Raw genomic sequence first — 23,210 nt, forward strand, 5'->3', positions numbered from 1 at the left:
ATGGGAAAAAAAAGAACATATCTACCAAAGATAGTGCTAGTCAATGAAAACAGTGCTCAATAACACACACACACACACACACACACACACACACACACACACAAGCATGCACATACGTAGATCACTTGCTCAAATAAGATTTTTTTTTTTAAGGTATGGGATGCAATTAAGAAACACTGAGCCTGGTGTCTGGGCAGGCAGAAAATGATCAGCATAATGTGGTCAGTGATACACTGCTACAATGAAGTATTTTAGGGACAACCCTTATCCTGCCTGAGATGTTAAAGATTTAAACTGCTTTAACTTTCAGAGCAGGTAATACATTAACCAGTTTCAAAAGCTGATCCAGCAAGATGGCTACTTATTGAACAAGTGTCATAATGAAGTAAAGGTTTTCTCAGAGAAGCAGGCAGAGAGTTGCCTGCAGTAAAAAGCAAGCCATGAAATGCTTTTTCCACTTTTACGCCACTTCCCCTGGGAAAATTACACCAGCACCTAGAGGACACGACCAATTCTCACTTGGGATTGGACACCAGTGATCAGAGGAGATTTTCAAAGTAGCTCACTACTCCTTACCAGAACTTCAGGTTGAGAGCTGACCAGTAAGAAACACTGGCTCTGAGCTCATTAGTAGTGCCTGCAAAGAACAGCTAATACCAAGTTAGATGGAGGGCAGAACAAATCAGACAACTCTCCTGACCAAGGTTTGACAGTGAGTATTTGGGAGTGGGGAGACGCTAAGGTGGACTATGCCAGCTAATAGACTTTGGAAGACTTTCCTAAACTTTGGAGCAATGAAATCAACAGCATCTCAGAACTATCGGAATCACTTAAGCAGTAGCCCTCTCCCCATGTCCTCTAGATACAGGAAGAAAAAAATTAAATTGCAAACAAATGTCTCATCTGCTTCACCCTATACCTCAACTCTTCCCACCTTAATCAGTGGTCCAAATGGCCATGCATCCTTCTCCACTATATAAACATCATCAAAGATAAAATTTTAAAATTTCAATTTCAAAAAATGGGTCTGTAGCCAAAGATCTGGCTAAGGGACAATGAAGCAACCTGGGAGAGACCTGGTTTTGAAGTCCCTTTCTTTGCTGACATTTCACAGTTGATATTCTTTGTTTCAATGTCACATGACCTGAGTCAAAGTACTAAGGCCATTCTAACCAAACAACATTTCTCAGTTAATTGAAATGATGAAAGAAACAATTCCAAATTTAATTTCACCATGCTTCAAACATTCCATTGTCATTATTAAGTGGCTTCTAAGCTGACCCTGCCCTGACATCTGGCTTCCTGAGAAGAAAGCCCCTCTCTGCCATCCAGGCTTCTCTTCTGCACCTCGACTTCGGGATCACCTGGAACTCAATCATGTTTTCAGAATGGGACTTTAAAATCAACCCAAATGTTGTAATTTAATGCAACAAGATTTGCTGGTTGCATGTTCTACTCAAATTTCAATTATGTATGTATGTATGTGTACACATACACATATGGAAAGTCAGATTTACAGAGGAGAAACGAAGAGAAAAATCTTCCATCTGTGGTTCACTCCCCAAGTGGCCAGAACTGAGCCAATCAGAAGCCAGGAGCCCATTTCTGGGTCTTCCACACGGATGCAGGGTCCCAACACCTTGGGCCATACTCTACTGCTTTCCCAGGTCACAAACAGGGAGCTGGAAGGAAAGTGGATCAGCCAGCACACAAACTGCTGAATCCTGGCACTTGCAAGGTGAGGATTTAGTCACTGAGCCATTGTGCTGGGCCCCAAATTTCAAAATATTTTAAAATTTCTTAATATGTGTTTGGAAAGCAGAGAGAAAGAGTTCTATCCATTGATTCACTCCACTAAAGATCTCTAACAACTGGGCTGGGCCAGAACGAAGCCAGGAGCCAGAATCCCACCCTGACCTCCCACATGTGTGGCAGGGACCCTAAGGACTTCATCCATCATCCACCTCCTCCAAAGGTGCAGGTAAGATGACAGCTGGATTGGCAATGGAAGTGAGCCACCATCCCAAGCCCTATAGTTTGACCTGTTGCAACACACTGTTCAATGCAAATTTCACAAACCTGTTTTCCCACCTCCAGCCACCCCCTTGGTGATTTTTGCACACATCTGCCACTTGCCAGTTCACCTAAGGTTTTGAACCCCCTTGAGTCCCCCATGGAGGGGAGTATTTTGTCTAAGACAGGCACACCACGTCCTAAAATAAATGGTTTCACCTAGTAACAATTTAGTTAAAATGGAGTCAAAGAAAGAAAAGCAGCATAACAGACATTCAAGAAGTTAGATAAGAAAACAATAATTGGGGCTGGTGTGACGGTGTAGCAAACTAACCCCCTGCCTGCTTTAACACTGGGATCCCACTCCTCGGACACTTCTAATCCAGCTCCCTGCTTGTGGCCTGGGAAAGCAGAGAGGGATGGCCAAAAGCCTTGGGCTCCTGCACATACATAGGACATCTGGAAGAAGCTTCAGAATCCCAGTTTTACAACAGCTCAACTTCTGCCACTGCAGCCATATGGAGAGTGAACCAGTGGATGGAAAGCCTCTCTCCTTTCTCTGTAAAATCTGCTTATCAAACAAAAACAATAATAATAAAAGCAAAATAATAATTTTCCATCTATAAGTTACTTATAAAGAAAATATTAACAAAACTAACTTTTTAAACACATTTTCATTTACACTTACGTAAACACTTGCTTATGTTGTTTAACATTCTACAGGAGCCATAATTTTAAGTAGAATATTCTTTTTGATAGTTAGAAAGCAAGAACAGTCCACTTCTTTTCATTCAAGATGAAAAGAAGGAATTAAAAATCTAAGTTCACAGAGAAGCAGACTTCACTACACTATAATAATGAAAACCTCCAAGTCTGTGTGTGTACTATACCAGGTCGGTGTCCTGCATTTGGTGGTTACACCTACCACAGGTAGTAAATGCCTGTCATCTCTATTCTCAACTATCAGAATTCTGTCTTTCCCCAAATCCTTCCTCTAAGGCCCCATTTCAGCATAACCCCAATGAACACAGCTTTAGTTTCTGTTGCCTACCTGATACCTGCTAACAACCCAAAATGAAAAAATCCTCCAAATTAGCAAGTCACTAGAAATAAAACATAAAATCAGTTTATATTCATAAAGTTGAAGACTTTTAACTGCTATACAGTAAATTATTATGGTCATAAAAGTTTTATCTTTATTTAAAAAATAACATACAATTTTGTTTTCAAAGATGTTACGCAGTTCATCCGAGGTACAGTTCCTAACTAATCCATAAACAAAGGTTGCAAAGGAAGCGTGCAGAAAAATCTAGCAATCTCATCACTAGATCAACATATCCTCCTCAATCATTTTAAAAGTATCACTTTCCGTGGTTGGGAGTTTACCACATTCTGTCCATTCCTTCTTCAGCCTTGTTAGGACATAAAGAACTAAGAGAACATAGCTTATCCTCTCCTCCAATGACAAGAGTTCCTACAAATATTCCTATTTGTCTGCCACTCGTCTCTTGAGGACAGACAGGGGCTGTCATGATTCACTTACTTAACACTTCCAGCTACTAGATTATAAGTTCTGTTGAATCCACAGCACAGTGAGGATTTGCAATAAAGCAGACACCCAGTGCATGTGGCACATGTCAACTTTGTGCCAGCTGGTTTCCTATTCATTAGAATCTAGAAAATAAGCTGTGAAACAATGCGTTTATAATATGATTCTTTCATAGTGACACCACCAACAAAAAGGCATGTTGACTTCGAGAAACTAAAACGCTGCATCATCCAATTTTTGATATTCTTGAATCACCTTTCATTCATCTGTCAGTTTCATGAAAAGAAACTGAAGTCCCTACCATTAGTGACACTAAACAGTGCTGAGGTTAGCAGTTAGAAGTTTGGGGCGAGAGCAGATGTTCGGTGCGGCAGTGAAAACACCAGTTGGGGAAGCCCACATCCCACATCAGAGTGCCTTAGCATAAGCCTCAGCGTTGCTTCCTGTTTCAGCTTCCGGATACTGTGCATTCTAGGAGGCAGGAATGACCATGCAACTAGTACTAGTGTCCCTGCCACCCACAAGGGAGGTCCGGATTAACAGCCAAGCTCCTGGGCCCGGCATGGTGGCCTAGGAGCTAACGGCCTCGCCTTGAACACATCGGGATCCCATATGGGCTCCAGTTCTAATCCCAGTAGTCCTGCTTCCTATCCAGCTCCGTTTGTGACCTGGGAAAGCAGCTGAGGGTGGCCCAAAGCCTTGGGATTCTACACCTGCATAGGAGACAAGCCAAGAAGCTCCTGGCTCTTGGCTTCGGAATGGCTCAGCTCCAGCCATCGCATCCGCTTGGTGGGGAGTAAATCAGATAGAAGATCTTCCTCTCTGTCTCTCCTCCTCTGTATATCTGACTTTAAATAAAAATTAATAAATCTCTGGGGAAAAAAAAGACCTGAAAATTTCATCATAGATTCTACTTCAAAACACAACCAAATATGTTTGCTGGGATATTCAAGCATTTCTCAAACTCTGTAGTCTCAGGATTAACTTAACTCAAAAGTTGCTCAAGATTCTGAAGAATCTGCTTACAATATGTCTTTTTTTTTTAGTGGAGAGGCAGACAGGCAAGCCCACTCCCACCCGCTGTTTCACTCCACAAACTCCTGTGATAGTCAGAGCTCAGCCTGAGGCTGAGAGCTTGACCCGTGTCTCCCAATTAGGTGGCAAGAACCCAACGACCTACTAACTGCTTCTGCATTCAAACTGCATTCTCCCTCTACAAGAAGTCTCATGAAACTTCTAATAGGAATGAATTATATGAAAAAGGCAAATTGTGGTTCCCTGAAGGAGCCCTGGGGTCCTTATCCAAGGGTCTCAAAACCCCACTTTCTAGAACCGCTTGTATAGACAGTAGAGATGCATTCCCCAGGAAACTTTGAAACAAGGCAGTTAAAAACAAACAAAACAAAACAAAACTCATTCATTCAACAACTAAATACTGACTGAATTTCAACTACCACGACTGGTCTGGAAAACACTAAGAGTGATGAATGAAATACCAAAGAATGTTTACACTTGGGATGCTCGTGGTTCAAACTGCTCTTTCTGGATTCTCTGGACACTTCTTTGGCTCAGTGAGCTTATACGTTTGGAAGCAATAAGATCATCTGAACCAAATATGATCTCACTTTAATAAGATAAAATCCACAGTTAAAGATGCACTTTTTCATATAGTAACATTCAAGCCTCAGAGAAAACCAGTTTCTCTTGCCATACAACTTAGAAAATCTCAGATCAAGTTGACATGATCTGATTTTATCAGAATGAAAATTATATTCTCATATAGCCAGCAAAAACGTTTTCCTAGCAAAGTTGATAATATTTCTTAATCTTAAGGTTTATCAATTAGCACTCATTACACATAATACTAATTAAAATTTCGCTCCTAATGTATGGGAAACTTAAACTCCTCAAAAGCATCTCACACATATCTGGCAAATTTTATGTTCTGAAATCTATGCAATTAGCATGCCTAAAATTTACCTACACAATTCAATCCATAAATTTTTCTATTCTATTTCAACAGAAACAAAGTTTAGCTTGGGTTAAAAAAAAATCAATTAAAATTCTGTTCTTCTACCTCTAAGACTATAATAGGACCTTTACCTCATTCCAGATTCAAATTCATACAACTATAGGAGCCATAAAGCTCTCTGCATATCTGGAATGCCACTCTGAAGGCTTGACACAGACTGGCACAATAACTTAGAGCTGAATCAGACATGTAGGTGATGGGGTAAGCTCAACAGCTGGGCACGGAACCGGCTCCTAGATAGACATCTTCAACTAAAATTAGCCTCAAGGCTCAGGGGCAAGTCAGTACAAGCATAAGAAGAGAGCTCTAATACTTGTCACATGCCTATTTTAGTCAGGCAACTTTAAAACATCCAGTGACTCCATTTCCTATTTAAGGTTAATAATTTTATGTAACTATCAGCTATTTCTATTTGATTTTGGCATATATTTTGATAACCTGAGATTTTTTTTTTCCATTTCTAGTCTTTTAAACTATGTATCTCCAGGACATGATAATTACTTAGTAAGTTTGATTCTGCACAGTCAAAAAGACATGGTTGACGCATTTGTTTCATAAGAATTTAAACATGTTAAGACTATATATACAAAAATTTTAAATGATTCTCATAGTGGATTTCTTAACATTTAAAAATGTACTGTGGGGCCCAAGAGCAATGGCCTAGCGGCTAAAGTCCTCACCTTGAACAAGCCAGGATCCCATATGGACATCGGTTCTAATCCCGGTAGCCCCACTTCCCGTCCAGCTCGCTGCTTGTGGCCTGGGAAAGCAGTAAGGACAGCCCAAAGCTTTGGGACCCTGCACCCACGTGAAACTCCCAGAAGAGCTCCTGGCTTCAGATCGGCATAGCACCGGCTACTGTGGTTACTTAGGGGGTGAATCATCAGATTGATCTCTCTCTCCGTTTCTCCTCCTCTCTGTATATCTGACTTTGCAATAAAAATAAAATAAAAAATAAAAATGTACTGTGAAGCCTAAGTAACATTATACACTGACTGGATCAGCAGGATTTTATACAACCACCAAATTAAAAAAAAGAGAAAAAAAAAAGAAAAGAAAAAGCCTGGATGAAAAAAAAATATCTCAATCAGTCCTCTGATTCAAAAGCAAATGTGACCTTAAGCAACTGGACCTCCTGCTGCACAGCGTTCAGCACAGGAGGAGAAAAGACGGCTTACAAAGTTGGACCTCAGCCAGTTCCAGGTGACTACTCCTTGTTCATCCGTTACCTTTTTTTTTTTAAAGATTTATTTTTATTATTTTTGTATTGGAAAGGCGGATATACAGAGAGGAGAGACAGAGAGGAACATCTTCCGTCCGATGATTCACTACCCAAGTGAGTGCAACAGCCGATGCTATGCCGATCCGAAGCCAGGAGCCTCTTCCGGGTCTCCCACGTGGGTGCAGAGTCCCAAAGCTTTGGGCTGTCCTTGACTGCTCTCCCGGGCCACAAGCAGGGAGCTGGAAGGGAAGCGGGGCTGCTGGGATAGAACCGGCGCCCACATGGGATCCCAGGCGTGCAAGGCGAGGACCTTAATCACTTGCGCCACCGTGCCGGGCCCCATCCGTTACCTTTTAAGAGCAACAGATTTCCCACTGAGTGCCAGAACTGACGTGAAGCCCCTGAAATGAAGTCTTGACGGTCTGCAACTTGAGGAAATGATCTTCATGAAACTTGTGGCACATGCTGCTCACAGGAGAGCTGACTCGTGCTTACACTGCACACAGCCTCGCCTAGACCTCCGAGTGCAGACTGCTCAACAGCAGAGCGCCTGAGAGTTCTCTACTGGCCTGAAAGGCTCACAGGCACTGTCAGGTTTATCCGTGGGTAGGGGAAGGAAGCTTTTGCAACTGTGTAGCTTCCTGGGCTCTCTACTGAGAAATGCTCTCTAGGAATGTGACTAAGCTCTGGGTAGAGCAGTCCAGTTTTAACACTGTGAGGCAGGTGAGAGATCAGCAGTTCTTTACCCTAAAGTATGCTCCAGTGCTTGACATTAATTGTTCTCTGAGTGCAACTCTGCAGTAAGACAATTTTCAATAGGCTGTGTGTTAACTGGCACACTGTGGGACAGGACTGTAAATCCTTGAAACAAGGGTTGGACAACTGTGCAGACAATACTTAACATCAAGAGAAGAAGCTGAGGGAATCAGAGGTGAAGTGGATTCAACTACTCCTCTGCACCCTGCTTCTTTCCTGGCTTTGAACTTTGCAGACAAACTTCCCTCAAACCACACCCACGTTTTCAGAATGAATGTTCACCATCTGTTTGTGAGTTGCTTTTTTAGCTAGTTCCACAGCCTGGTTTTGCTTCCTTTTTTAAATGACGTGAGATGCTGCAGACTGCTGGCCCGTGGGAAGACAGAACTTCTTTGACCAGAGCTGAGCCACTGGTTCCTGCCTGCTCTGTGACTCGATGCCTCCAGGGCACTGTTAGGCGGGTGCACCACCGTGCCCGTTTTCTCCCTGGCTGCTTGCAGCACACTGAAACACCTGTACAGCGAACCAATGGCAAGCGTCCTTCTTCCGACAGAAGGCGTCACATGCTGAGAACACACACACAGTCCTCACAGCAGATGCAGGGATTGAGTCTGTGTCAATTACATGCTGAAGGGAAACAGCCAAAATGTGGGGTTTCCACTAATGTTAGAGAATCCATAGTTCCCGAGAAAAAACAGCTTCATGTTCCCATGAAAACATCCTGCCTTTAACGACTCCTCCAGCTTCTGAAGAGGGGTTCGAGGGGGAGATGTCTAGCCCATGGGCCATGTAAGGTCTGCACAATCATCTGATCCGGCCATACTAAGGCAACCACAGTGCAACTCAGATTCAATCAACCTATGGCAAGCTAATTTTAAGTTGCTCATTTTTTAGGGCCTGTACATGATGTTATAAATATTCAAATAATTCTTGATAGAAAAAATGGTTCCTCACCCATACTTTGGAAAGAAGCTGGTGATTAAAGGAGATTCAAAGAAGATTTAAGAGTGATTTAGAGGAGATTCAAGCAGAGGCAAAGGTCCAGCTGACAAGACTACCTGGATGTGAGATCCACTGAGATCGTCCATGTCAATCATGTTCAAGCTTCCTAAAAAAGTACGAAGAAAAAAAAAACTATTCTAGAAAAAGAAAATAATATTTACCTCTGGCATTAAGGAAAATAAATTTTTACCTCAGGTGTGTCTCTAAATACAATTTCCCATATGTTCTTTTTGGTTTGTTCACTAGTGATTAAATGTGGTTAAAAATTTATCGATGACAAATTCCATATCTACTTTTAAGTTGTAAAAATAGTCCCCATATTGAGATAAGAACAGATGGGTGCTTAAATAATGCTTTGTGACTAAAATGCTAACTTTCTGTGGATTATTTCATAAAAGAAACAACTGCATTAATGAAAGGCTGGGATAAACTGCCTTAAATCTCAGTATGAAGCTCTTGTCTGGCCACACATCTTTGTTATTTTAAGTATACAGAGTCTACATTTATTCTCCAGAGTGAAAAAACCTGGTCTGAACATAGGCTCGACCATTTTATTGGTCAATTTCATCTGTAAAATCAAAGATAATCACATATCTCAAGCACCAAAGGCCTAAGAGCTTGTGTGAGTACTACAGAAATATTAATTTCAAATCCCCATGTAAGGTGGGGGCTGTTACTACTATGAATAGTCTTATAAAGAGCTCTGATCTGCAGTAGGGTTGGGAAACAGCAGCCTCTGAAACCAAACCTGTGCTTCTGTGGGATGTTACTCAGGTCATGGCACAAGTAGCTGAGGCTGGAACACAGCATATGATTCCTGAGCTCCATGTCTCAGCTTTTGTCACCTCCAACAACTCTCAGAGGAATTACTAAGGCATGAAGGAGGCATATCTGGACTTCGAGCTTGAGAGCTTCATGATACCTAGATGAGGAGGTACCTAATTACTGATAATTACCGATAGCAACAATGGATGACCAAAAGCCTCGGGATCCAAGATCACCTGGTGGGCTAGGAAATTCAGACAGCTGGGCAGAACACTTGTACAACCAATTCTCCCACCTTCTGAGGACAAGCTCCAGTGACCTTCAGGTCTCCTACTAAGCCCACCTCCATCATGCCATAACTGATTCAACTTTCCATTCTGAAACCATCAATCATTCAGATGAATCCATCAACTGTTAACATAGACTCCGGGGTTTACATGCTTGCCTGAGTCAGGAGCTAAATTATGTCTACACTCTAGCATTATCCTAAACCACAGAACCAGAATCAAACACTGAGGAGGAAGTACATTGTCTTGGCTGCAGTATACTTTCACCCACCAGAATCTTTTTCAACTAAGAAATTCAGAAACTCCAATTACTGAAGCACAATAGTAAAACAGCACTGTGGAAGCCAGGGTCACACACTATGTGGGGCAGCACTGCTGAGAACTGCTGACTGCCTCACTGTCTCCCATTGTTGTGCTCTGACACTGACAGGACATCAGGCTCCATCTCTTTCCTGTACCCTGCTCTACTATAAATCACACTGTCTGCTTAGACCAATGCACCATTCTCGCTTCAAGTCATTCACACTTTCTACATTTGTCAGACATGGTAGCATCACACCCTGGCTCAGAACCAATGTATGTAATTAACATGAGGTTTTGTCACACAAGGAGAACTAGCTTTTATAGTATTAAGAATGTAATGTGGAAATCCTGTTACAATACTGCTTCAAGTAATGTGAGAACGGATTATATCCCAGACAATGAGGACAGTTCACATCTTATGCAATGTGTTTTGAAAAGTTGTGTATAACACTTTTCCCCTCAAGACTGTAAAGTCACAGGCAAATCAAAGAATCCTTAAAGAACTTGTATAAATGTTTTAAAATAATCACTTCTAGGGACAGCACAGTGACTCAACTGGCTAGTTCTCCACCTTGCAGCACCAGCATCCCAAATATGTGCTGGTTGATGTCCCAGCTGCTCTACTTTCCATGCAGTCCCCTGCTTGTGGCCATGGAAGGCAAGCAAAGGATGGCTCGAAGCCTTGGGACCCTGCACCGGGGGGGGGGAGACACAGAAGCAGCTCGTGGCTCCTGGCTTTTGGCTCAGCTCAGGCCATTACTCCATGTGAGAGTGAACCAGCTAATAGGACATCTGTCTCAGTTTCTCCTTTCCTCTGTAAATTTGCCTTTCAAAAAATTAAAGAAATAATCATTTCCCTAAGTTATGTTTATTGCACATTCTTATTTTTATATATGTTGTCTTTCAAAAGAGAGCAAAGTTCTTCCTAAGCCAAGAGGGAGGAAAGTTTTTCTGAGGAAAGCAAAGCAAACAATACCAATGTCCCCAGAGGCAAGAATTAAATGGGCATAGCTCCAAAAGCAAAGGGATATTCTGATGCATCTCTAGAGACTAAAATTTATATGCCATCAGAAGTCAAGATGCCCAATCTATGCTTTACAAAATGTGCCAGAGTAAACACAGGTCAAGGCAGGTCAGTAAGAGACCACAAGACATGGAAACAGGAGCTCATAGGCACACGCAGTCATATGCTCAGAGGGGACAGGAAGATGCCAACAAGAAATGTAAGAACATGCATTTTAATAAATATTTAACTGCTTCTACCTGTTGACATTTTGAGGATTGTAGAAAGCAAACCTCAAATAGAAATTGAATATTTACCTAAGAGATTGAAAAGTCTATGGGTCAAAAGTAGAAAGTAATGAGACCTTTGTATGGGGGAAGCACTATCAAGGGACCTAGGAACAAATATTAGGGCTAAAAACTTCTGGTCACCTCTTGTTTACCTTCTGAAAACATAACTTTGCAACCAGCTTTGGTGAGACTAGCCATACCTCTGCATTTTAAGAAGGAAAAAAAAATTGTTTCACTTAAGTTATTTTAGGGACTATCCCTGTAAACATAATGGAATTACAGTGCTGATTTTAAATACAGGGGCAATTTTTCTTATTTTACATTTACCCAGAAAAATGTGTTATTCTTAGAGCAACTTTCACTTCAGCTAACTCTAAAATTCCAGTAAGACAATAAAACATCAAAAATCCATTCAAACATCTTTCCATAGAGAAAAAAGCAAATTTTGCTGATCCACTGTTGTCCAGTGTTCATCAGTGTTGTACTTGCAGCACAACCTGACAGTTCGTGAGATAAAATCACCATGTGAGCTTTGCAGAGATTATCTAATTCAATTATTACAGCGAGCCAACAAGGTAATTCCCATTATTAAAAGCGTCTTACAAATGAAGATGATCAGTTGTAAAGAAAGTATAATTTTTTTAAGATCAGGATCATGAAAAAGCTTGGGATTCAAAGTCAAGGAACCTGTCACATGAGCTCCAGAAGGCCGAGAAGTGATCAAGTACTTCTTAATTACTGCTTTTCTAGTTTATCAACATTTTCTTCAAATTAAGAACTGAACTATTTATATAAAAGCTAATCTCAACAACCCAGAGAGCAAGGAAGAAATTTAGAAATTTCCTGACATGAGTGAAAATAGCAACACAGTACTAAAAGCTATGGGATGCAAAAGCAGTACTAAAGGCAAAGCTTACAGCAATCAATGCATGGATCAAAAACCATAACAAAAAGCCAAAACCAGAAAGATCTCAAATAAGCAATCTGCTACTGCTCTTGGAGGAACTAGAAAAACTAGAACAAGTCAAAACCAAAACTGGCCAAAGGAAATAATCAGCAAAACTCAGTACAAATAATCAGAGCAGAAATAAATTACACAGAAACCAAAACACCAAAAGCAGATGACATGAAGAGCTGCTTCATTGAAAAGAAACAAAACCAACAAATCTCAAATGGCAGAGGTGGGGTAGTGGAGAAGTGGTGATTCAGTCAAAAGGAAAATGAAGACATTACAACCGACACCACAGAAGTATCAAGGTTTGATAGAGATTACTATGAATTAGAGGCTAACAAATCCAATAACTTAGAAGAAATGGACGAATTCTTTATACATACCCCTAGTAAGACTGAATTATGAGAAAATAGAATGCCTAAACAGACCAATAATGAGTAGTAAGACTGAATCTATAATTAAAAACAATTTCCCATCAGGGCCCAGTGCTATGGTCAGCAAACTAAGTTGCTATCCGTAATGCAAGCATTATGGGCACCCACTAAGTCCTGACTGATCTATTTTTGATCCAGCTCCCTGCTAATGGCAAAGCACCAGAAGATGGTGCAATTGGCTGGGCTCCTGCATTCATAAGGGAGACATTGAAGCAGCTCCCCACTGCCAGCTTCTGTCTGGCACAACCCCTGCTGTTGCTGTTACTTGTGAAATGAACCAGTGGATGAAGCTCTTTCCCTCTGTCTCTCCTTCTTTCAAACAAGTAAATCTTTACAAATAAAATTATCATCAAAGAAAAGGCCAAATGGTTTCACTGCTGATTTCCATACGCCTTTTAAAAAAGAATCAGTCACAATCTTTCCTAAATTATTTCCAAAAAAAACCAAAAAACACAACAGGAGGGAATTCTTCAAAACCCTTTGAGTGAAGCCAGTAATACTCTGACTCCAGAGAAGGAAACAAGCTAAAAAAAGTTACAGGTCAATATATATTTTTAAAAAATTTATTTATTTTTATTACAAAGTCAGGTATGCAGACAGGAGGAGAGACAGAGGGGAAGATCTTCCATCCGATGATTCACTCCCCAAGTGGCTGCAATGGCCAGTGCTGTGCTAATCCAAAGCTGGGAACCAGGAACTTCTTTCAGGTCTCCCTTGTGGGTGCAGGGTCCCAAAGCCTTGGGCCGTCCTCGACCGCTTTCCCAGGCCACAAGCAGGGAGCTGGATGGGAAGTGGAGCTGCTGGAATTAGAACCAGCACCCATATAGGATCCCAGCGCATTCAACGCCAGGACATTAGTCACTGCGCCACTGCTCCGGGCCCTACAGGTCACTGTTTTTTTAATGAACACAGATACAAAGGTCCTCAATGAAATACCAGTACAAAACAAAAACGCAATGGCACATTAAGAAATTATTAACCATGATCAAGAGGGAGCTATCCCAAGAATGACTCAACATATGCCACTCAATAAACGTGATATACCACTGTAACAGAACAAAGGACAAACCACACGATTATCTCTTCGAAGTCAGAAAAGGCATCTGATAAAATTCAACACCCCTTCATGACAAAAACTTAATTAGGAAAACAAGGAGCACACTTAAACATAACAAAGACCATATATAACTAATAATGTCAAACTGAATGGGGAAAAAACTGGTGGCTTTCTAAGATTTGCAATCAAATACAGATGCTTACTTAAAAAAAAAGATTTTATTTTATTCTTATTGCAAAGTCAGATATACAGAGTGAAGGAAAGACAGAGAGGAAGATCTTCCATCCCATGACTCACTTCCCAAATGATCGCAATGGCTGGTTCTGCACCGATCTGAAGCCAGGAGTCAGTAACTTCCTCGAGGTCTCCCACTCCCGTGCAGGGTCCCAAGGCTTTGGGCCATCTTCGACTGTTTTCCCAGGCCACAAGCAGGGAGCTGGATGGGAAGTGGGGCTGCCAGGATTACAACTGGTGCTCATATGGGATCCTGGCGTGTTCAAGGCAAGGACTTTAGCCTTTAGGCTAGGCCACTGTGTCAGGCCCAAGGATCCTTACTTTCTCCACTTTCGTTCAATACACTACTGGCAGTGCTAGCTAGCGCAATCAAGTGATGTGGTCATTTTTCTTATGAAATGACATTAATGAGATAATTAGGTAAATATGAATATTAACTAAATGTTTGATTATAATAAAAAGGTTCAGCTGGTTCACTCCCACCGCCTCAGCCTGGCTCCTAAAGGCTGGGGCAGGGGACCCGGGTGGGATAGAGAGCAGTGGCACAGGGGTGGAGAGCTGGGTACCCCCACCTCCTTAAAGTCCTCCCTCACTGCCTGATAAGAAAGGGGGAAAGATATAGGAATACTTCTGAGGCTAGCTCACTCCCCAAATGGCTGCCAGAGCTGGGCTGGTCTTAAGCCAGGAGATTCTTTTGAGTCTCCCAGATGGTGCAGGGGCCCCAACAGGCATTTCCTCCACTGCTTTCCAGAATTAGTAAGAACCTGGATCCAAAGTGGAGCAATCAGGACTCAAACCAGCACCTCTATGGTATGCTGGCACCACAGGTGGTAGCTTTGCACTATGCCACAGCATGGGCCTCCAGAGAAATATTTTTAAAAATACATATTTATGTATACTGAAAGTCAGAGTTACAGAGAGGAGAGACTGGGAAATGTTCCATCCAATGGCTCTCTCCCCAGATGGCTGCAATAGCTGAGGATGAGTGAGGCCAAAGCCAGGAACTTCATCCATCTCCCCACACTGGTACAGGGACCCAGGTACTTGAGCTAACATCCCCTGCTTTTCACAAGCCATTAGCACACAGCTGGCCCACAAGTGGGTCGGATGTGATATGAACCAGCATCCATATGAGATGTTGACATCACAGGCTTTATCAACTATAGCACAACACCAGCAATAAGAAATGATATTTAAAGATGATACTACTACTGTGATAGGGAAGAGCAAGTATCTCAATGTTTTAGAGATACACAGAATTATTTAAAGATAAAATGAGAGTTTGTTCGGGTAGGACATACACCAAGACTCAGAATGACACATGCAAAATTAGAGCAGCTCTTGCACAAGGAAGATGGACAAATTCATGTAGCTGCCTCTATTTTTAAGGAAGAATGAACTCAAGAGGTGTTTGTGCAATACAATGACCACAGTTAATACAACTTATTTTGAATTATACTAAGTGTTCTCACCACACCACAGAGATGTGAGATAATGCAAGTGTTAGCTTCATATCGACATTCAGCAAAGCCCATATCATTCTGAACACCAACAAATAACTGACTTGTCAATTAGAAAACTATTTCCTGAAAATATAAGGAAAGATGGTATGCAAATGTATCAGATTTTCTTTAAAATTAACAGGAGTTGGGGAATGAGGTTTGTAGAGGAAACAAAGTGGGACAGGGTAAATGTTGAAGCTGAACGATGCTGAAGAGGATTCAGGACAGTATTTTACTTGAACATGTTTGACAACTTCCATAACACAATGTTCTTAAAATAGGACTATACACCTGAAAATACATTCTTTTTCTTCTTACTCCTGGCAAACATCACCCGTCCATGACCTATTAGCCATTTCACCCTTTCAAGCATACCTTACCAGCTTATGGGCACCCTACAAAGCTGCCCTCATTTGCCCACAATCATCAGTGACGTAGAACAGATTAGAACAAGCCTTACAGTCAGGCAGATGTGCCTCACCATTATTTGCTCACAACGGACTAAAACAGTTTATTTGGCTTTCAAAGTGTTTGAAGGAGCCCTCAATCATGCTAGACGGGATCTCTAGGATTAGGAGCAGGTCAAAGCAGGTGGGCCTGTACCCTCATCCTCAATCTATTTCACAACTCTTGATGTCTGCCTCTGAAATCAGAATAGGTCGGGGTGAATATTCTGTGGAAAGAAGTGTCAATGTCTTTGCAAAGGAACATCTGAGCAAACTCAGCAGGCCAACCTAGTCCATGATCATTAATGCAGATTCGTAATTCCTTTTGAACTTTTTTGTCACATATCCCAAGTGAACTCATGATCTGTAAGTTGTTCACTTCAGACAAAATATTTAAACTGGATGAACAGCTCCTGCCTGCCTTGCTGGAGAGATGGATGTTGCATGTAACCAGCGTGGCTTGCTGAGTTTTTTGCCCTCTTCTTCAGCTATGGCCAATTCAACTTCCCAGCCTGTTCGAGCCTCCACTGGCCTCAGATAACTGACACAGTGTCAGGAACGCCAAACAGTGTGCCCATTTGACAGTTCCTTAATGTTCAGTGCTACTGTCACCCTTAGGTTGGTTAAGACAGGCTATGTGCAGGTTGTTCAAAGAGGCAAATTGCAGAGCACAGCTGCTTAGGCTCTAGGGATAATCCTTCCCATGGCAGTCCTTACTCTCAGGGCAGTACGAACTCTGGGTCACTGAAACAGGGAGTGGCATGCAGAGAGAGCTGACTTGGAAGGCCTCTGAACACTGCTCCTCCAGCCCACAGGAGCAGACTCTGGCTCTTACCCTTCAACACCCACATGTCCCTTTGAAACTCAGATGTTGATCCAGTGCTGGTCACTACATAACAATCAGGACTTAGCCCAAATATCTCTTGATAAGAAAATTTTTCTGCTCAAGGTGCCACAAGATGTTTGGGTGGGGTGAATGGGTACTAAGCATGCATCCTGATCTAAACAAGACCAGGCAGATTACATCAGTGGGGAGTAGTTTAAATTCCAGCTAGTTTTATTCTACTGACAGAATATTTTCAGAGTTGAGTACTTTTTATTTACCACTATTAGCATGTTTTCAACCAGATCTGACTTCCTGAAAGATACTCAATTAAGTTATATTTTCAATTTTTGTTTCACTGTAATCTGTGTACAGAAACAAATTGTCATTTGCTCCTCTTCCTTTGCCTCCCACAAATAGCTGTAGAATAGTAGCTAATGGTGAATGAATCTAAACAATCACCTGAACAACTACCACTCCTACAAAACAAACCTCTGAGAGATGCTGGGCCGACCCTTTAACATTTATGTGTCCCACCTGTCTATATTTCATGTGTATGTGTATATAGGCAATGGGTATCTTTTATTTCCACGGTAAGTGAATGATCAGGTGCCAAACAGTCCATGCTGTCCCGAATTTACCTGCAGTGCTAGCTCATGTGTAGGGGTCCTTTGGGCTTTTCCTTCCATCCCATTGCTCAGCCCGCCTCCAGGACAAAGATGCATCATTTGCTCAGATATCTGGAAGGAAAGCTGCCTTCCTTTCCTATGACCTGGTTCTTGGGCACTTCCTTGACTCTTCAATGTCCTTTGTACTTAAACATATATTTTGGAATCGAATTGGCAATGCGCACTGAAAAGCACATTGTGATTTTAATTGAAATTACATGGACTCTACAGACCAATTTGGCAAGAACGTCTCTGTGACAATGCATTTTCCTTTCTAGTAAGTTTTGTGTCTTTCAGTAAATATTTTTTGTTAAGATGTATTTGCACATATGTAGCTTTAATAGTTGCTCTAAATACCTTTTCTCCTACTGCTTCTTTGCTGTTTCTGCTGATGGCACACAGAAATATAATGAGCTGATTTTCACCTTATCAAATTTTTTACTCACTATAATAACTATTGTATGGATAATGTAAGTGTTCTATGGAGATAACCACATCATCTATGGGTAATGGCAACTTTGCTTATTTTTGTGAATGCTTTACCTCCAAATAATACTGCAGTTTGTCACAACTTTCAACTAGGTTAAAGAGATTTTCTTCCAATGAGGTTTGCTAAAATATGTATTAATTATGACAACTTTACTGATCTGTAAATTTTAAATTATGTTTTTTTCTTTATTAAACAGAATTTATAGAACATTTTCAGATTCCCACCAATATGCTCCACATTAGAACCCTTTAGCCTGAATATTAAACGATATGGCTGAAACAAGAATGAGTACCTGTAACAAACATAACACCTTGGGCAAAACAAGTCAGAAAGTAAGAGCTCATAATAAACTTAATAAAGTATGTGGAAGACAGAGATTTGATCCTGTAGAATACAGTCAAGGTGACACTGCAAGTCCTATAAAATTAAACCAGACTGGAACATGATGCAGGCTAATTTTGCACAAAGCAAGATAATGTGTTTTCTGGAAAAAGCTGTCAGCAAATGAAAATGGTGGGATTTAACCACTTGTAACTTAAATTTCTGTTGCAAAAATGGTTCTACTGGGCCCGGCGCGGTGGCGCAAGTGGTTAAGGTCCTCGCCTTGCATGCCCGGGATCCCATATGGGCGCTGGTTCTATCCTGGCAGCCCCGCTTCCCTTCCAGCTCCCTGCCTGTGGCCTGGGAAAGCAGTCGAGGACAGCCTAAAGCTTTGGGACCCTGCACCCACGTGGGAGACCTGGAAGAGGCTCCTGGCTTCGGATCGGCATAGTATCCAGCCGTGTGCTCACTTGGGGAGTGAATCATCGGACGGAAGATCTTCCTCTCTGTCTCTCCTCTCTGTATATCCGCCTTTCCAATACAAAAATAATAAAAATAAATCTTTTAAAAAAAAATGGTTCTACAACTTAAAATAACAAGCAGGCCCAGCCAGGTGGCCTTGTAGCTAAAGTTCTCATCATGCATGCGCTACGATCCCATTTGGGAATCAGTTCTAATCCTGCCAGCCCCACTTCCGATCCAGCTTCCTGCCTGTGGCCTGGGAAAGCAGTTAAGGATAGCCTAAAAACTTGGGACCCTGCATATGCATGGGAGACCTGGAGGAAGTTCCTGGCTCCTGGCTTCAGATAGGCGCAGCACCAGCCATTGCGGTCATTTGTGGAGTGAATCAGCAGATGGAAGATCTTCCTGTCTGTCTCTTCACTCTGCATATGTGCCTTTCCAGTAAAAGTAAATAAATCTTTAAAAAAAGAGAGAGAGAAACAAGCCTAAAAACTAGCAAATTAGTTCAGCCAATATTTAATGTTTTCCATATAAACCACAATTTGCAAGGACTATCATTTCCCAGAAAATATATATTTCTTCTCAATTTATAATCCATATGCGTTCATGTCTCTGTTTTTAAGTTGTCAAGAATGTACTTATCAGACAAGAGGAAGCTGGTGAAGGGTAAATCAAGATCTTTCATAAGTTAAATATTGAGCAACTTAATCTTTAACATTGTAAGATAAATATTTCATCTAAGATTTCATAGGTCAAGTATGATACCTTTCACACGAACTTGATAAAACAAAAGATTTGAAGTACATGGTCACTTTAGGCCATTCCTCATCTTCAAAAATATCAAAATGAAAATCAATACAAATTACTAATATCAATATAAACAACTGCCTATTACAAGCACAGATCACTAATAACATAATTTAGGGTATTGGAACAAGTATTTGACAATGAGTGACCATTTGTTGTCCTAATGTGAAATTAAACTTTATATGTTGTATATATTGCTTACTTAACTGGAGGAAAACTTTTTAAAAAAGAGAGCTTTTTAAAAACTACTGTAAACACTACTTTGTAAAAGTATTAAATTGTGGGTCCAGCATGGTAGCCTAGAGGCTAAAGTCCTAGCCTTGCATACACTGAGATCCCATATGGGCATCAATTCTAATCACAGCAGCCCGCTTCCCATCCAGCTCCCTGCTTGTGGCCTGGGAAAGCAGTAGAGGATGGCCAAAGCCTTGGGAGCCCAAACACATGAGAGACCTGGACGAAGCCCCCGACTCTTGACTTTCGATTGGTTCAGCTTGGCCACTGCAGCCATCTAAGGAGTAAACCAGAGAGTGGAAGATCTTTCTCACCGTCTCTCATTCTCTGTAAAAACCTGTCTTCCCAATAAAAATAAATCTTTTTTTAAAAAAGGAACACAGCAATATATGAACACGATGTAATTCTCTCAAATGCAAAATAACTGCTGTCATGAAAAGGGATTCCAGGTCCTGAAAATTCACAAAAACCTGTCATGATAGCATCCAAGGATGTGCGTTCCTTCACTATTTCTGAATTTAGAGCCAGAATTTTTATGCTTCTGTGAACTTTCCAAAGATTTCACCTGTGTTTTCATTGGGTTGGCATGATATATGAGAGTAATTTAAAAAATTTGTTGAAGACATGTATTATGGAAAAAACTATGCATGCATTTCAAAAAGCCCAGGTACCCACAAGCATTTAGAAGTACACTCATATGTGCTGAGTTAAAGGCCATCTGCTCTTTAGAGAGTGAAGATCAACTAGGTTTACTACTGGGTATTTCACGTCCAGGACTTCAGAGGAGCGCACTGTGGTTAACGCAGAAGGGGCTTGGGAAGACATTCACTGGCAGCCATTAAAATCACATTGACAAATGTAAAGGATAACCACTTACAAGCAAGTTTTCTTGTTACCTAAGCTTTCTTAAGGAAATAAGAGGAAGCTGAGACTTACTGTTAACACGGGGAAATATTCATAACCCAGAGAAGTGATGCATTACTTGTTCTAGAAAAACTGAGACTGCTTATGACCACAACAATGGTGCACATGAAGATGTGTGTAGCTTGTGTAGTTCTAATAAAAAATTGTCCTGTAGGAATCAGCTGTTAAGAATTCCTTAACCCCCCCCCCCCAAATGGTCTTTACTACGAAGCTTCTTTACTACATGCGCTCCAGTACACACATGCACTTCTGCTGAAACTAGAGACCTGGAGTATCTGTTACACTGCATTCATTTGGGACAATCTCCAAGACTGAGCCAGCAAGGGAATAAAAACATACTAATGTATGAGACAGTACAAAACAGGTACATTCTACAAACTCTGGTTCTTAAAGCTTGCCTGCTTCACTTCAGCTAAACTGTGTCAACAGGCTGGTGACATTACCATCCATTCTTAACAAAACCAACAAGAAGATCAGATAACTAGAAACCAAAATAGCATTGGGAGGCAAAGTCATAAAAGATGAAAAAGGGAATGCGCATTAGTTTCAATAGGTAGTTCTGAATAACCTTTCTACATCCCTGGCAAAGGGTGCTGCATGTTTTCCTACAGATGTGGCTGCTGAAACCAAGTTGTATGCTTTGTTTCTTTAACCACTGATGATGCTGTCTTCAACGAATGATGAAGAAAGTACTTAAGATAAAATTCTTCCTTGTAGGTGATGTAGCAATACACATGCCCATCTCTTTATGAAGCCATGTCTATATTATAGCAGAAAAGCAGAGTGCCAAAGGCTCCCCTACCTGTGCTTCTTGATGCCATTGGAAAGCCCATCTCCACCACCACAGTCCTTCCCCTCGGACATCCTGGGTCTCCGGCTGTTCAGGTCTTCCTCGTCCAGGGACTGTGCTGTCACTGCTTCCAACCTACTCAGGGAATGCTCCGACTCCGAATCTGTGGCAGAACAGGTCCATGGTTAATGGCTTGAATGGTGCAAGGATTCGGTAACAATGGATATGTCCTTTAATGTATCAGGCTTTGAAACCCAAGCAGCCTACTTTGTTCTTCACTAATCCACCCGTTAACTATCTCCTCAGGGATTTTCAGAGAACCTGCAACCAGTAAGGCCAAAGAGGATTTGTGGAACAGATGTATGCTTACATAAACTTACAATTAAACAGACTTCACATATTAAAGGAGACTTCCAAAGACTTTAAGAAATCATATTCACTCTCCTCCACCAAATTTCTATTTTTTTAATGTTTCCTCACAAAGTATCAACTTTTTGAATAAAAAAAGCCACTGTTTTAAAACTCATAATTAAAAAAAAAGTAATAGTCCTATTTGTTAAAGTTTAAATGAGGCTAAATACTGCAGTTACAATTTTTTTTTTCTTTCACAGTTACTTTTTTTCATGAGTTGGGTATTGGTGTGGTAGTTAGGGTGCCACTTGGGAAGTCTGCAACCCTGGCAATGTGCCTGAGTTCAAGTCCCAACTCTGATTCCAGCTCTGTACTAATATGCACCCAGGGAGGCGGCAAGTGGTGGCTCAAGTACCACATAGGGCAGACTGGAGTGAACTCTGACATTAGGAACACAGTAACAAACTAGAGTGAATTCCTGACTTTAACCTGGCCCAGCCTAGGCTGTTGTTAGCAATTTTTCTCTCTTATCTTTCTGTCTTGCAAATAGATAAAACTAAAAATAATTGAAAAACACACACTTTCACCCTACACCTCCCTTTAGCAACTCAAGGATTCGCTGAGGAAGGCAAGGAAAAACAATGAGGTTATCAGCAGGGGTGCTAATGGTTTCAAGTCTTGTAAGTAGTTAGGTCAGAATGTGAATTAACATTTAATTTCACCTCAGAACAGTCACTCAATCTCTACAAAACTTTAAAGAAAGTCTAAGCCCTTATTAAAACGGAAATTCAAGACAACTCACAACTTTCCACCTTGACCATCCATCCTTTTAATTCTAAGACTTTGACATGCATCCAAGCACACTTCCTTAACAATTCTTGACAATCTGCTAAATTCATATTATAGCTAGATTATCAGAAAGTAAAATAATTTACTTTTCATTCCTCTGTAGGCATTCCATAATTCATCCAAAATCAAGGACCATTCAGAAAAAGTTACTGGGTCAACAGAGGTACCAGTTGGACAGTGTTGTGTACCTTTAACTCTGAATACCATACTGGTCAAATGATGTAAGTTACTTGTACAAAGATTTTCAATACTGGGCAAGTTCTTTCTATTTCTGTAAGTGTAACTAATGGAATTTCTGAAAATACAGCATAGCTGCATTGTTCACCTCATAACAAAGAAATATACAGTATGTCCTCACCTTCTGTCTAATACGCTATCCATGATTTCACTTGCTGTAGTTTCAGCTACTTAGCTATCAATTATGGCTGGAAAAAATTAAAAGGAAAATTCCAGAAATAAACCATTATCGAGTTTTAAGCTGTATGACACTCTGAGAAGTGTGATGAGCTCTTGCATTGCCCTACTCCATCCAGGAAGATGGAGGGCGCAGGGGGCAAACTGAGCATCAATCTTTTGGAGTAGGCAGACAGGTGTCAGGAAAGGCTAGGAAAGAGTGCTGACAGAGAATCCTCAGAAAACAAACA

At 41.1% G+C, this 23,210-nt stretch overlaps 1 protein-coding gene across 15 annotated transcripts in view; it reads right to left on the bottom strand.

Moving 5' to 3' along the window:
* OSBPL1A (oxysterol binding protein like 1A) overlaps positions 1-23,210 on the bottom strand; it is a 203,237-nt gene that overhangs the window by 39,709 nt on the left and 140,318 nt on the right. For 14 of the 15 annotated variants that reach the window (XM_040984809.1, XM_040984810.1, XM_040984808.1 and 11 more), the window contains one exon: positions 21,379-21,529. In XM_040984809.1, coding sequence (XP_040840743.1) covers positions 21,379-21,529 — 151 coding nt within the window. Of the gene's footprint in view, positions 1-7,166; positions 8,729-21,378; positions 21,530-23,210 lie in introns of those variants that run through there. The other variant, XM_040984820.1, reaches the window with a different exon arrangement.

Source organism: Ochotona curzoniae, unplaced genomic scaffold (assembly GCF_017591425.1).
Source record: "Ochotona curzoniae isolate NIBS_2020 unplaced genomic scaffold, NIBS_Ocur_1.0 contig_43, whole genome shotgun sequence".
In the NCBI taxonomy this organism is placed as follows: Eukaryota; Metazoa; Chordata; class Mammalia; order Lagomorpha; family Ochotonidae; genus Ochotona; species Ochotona curzoniae.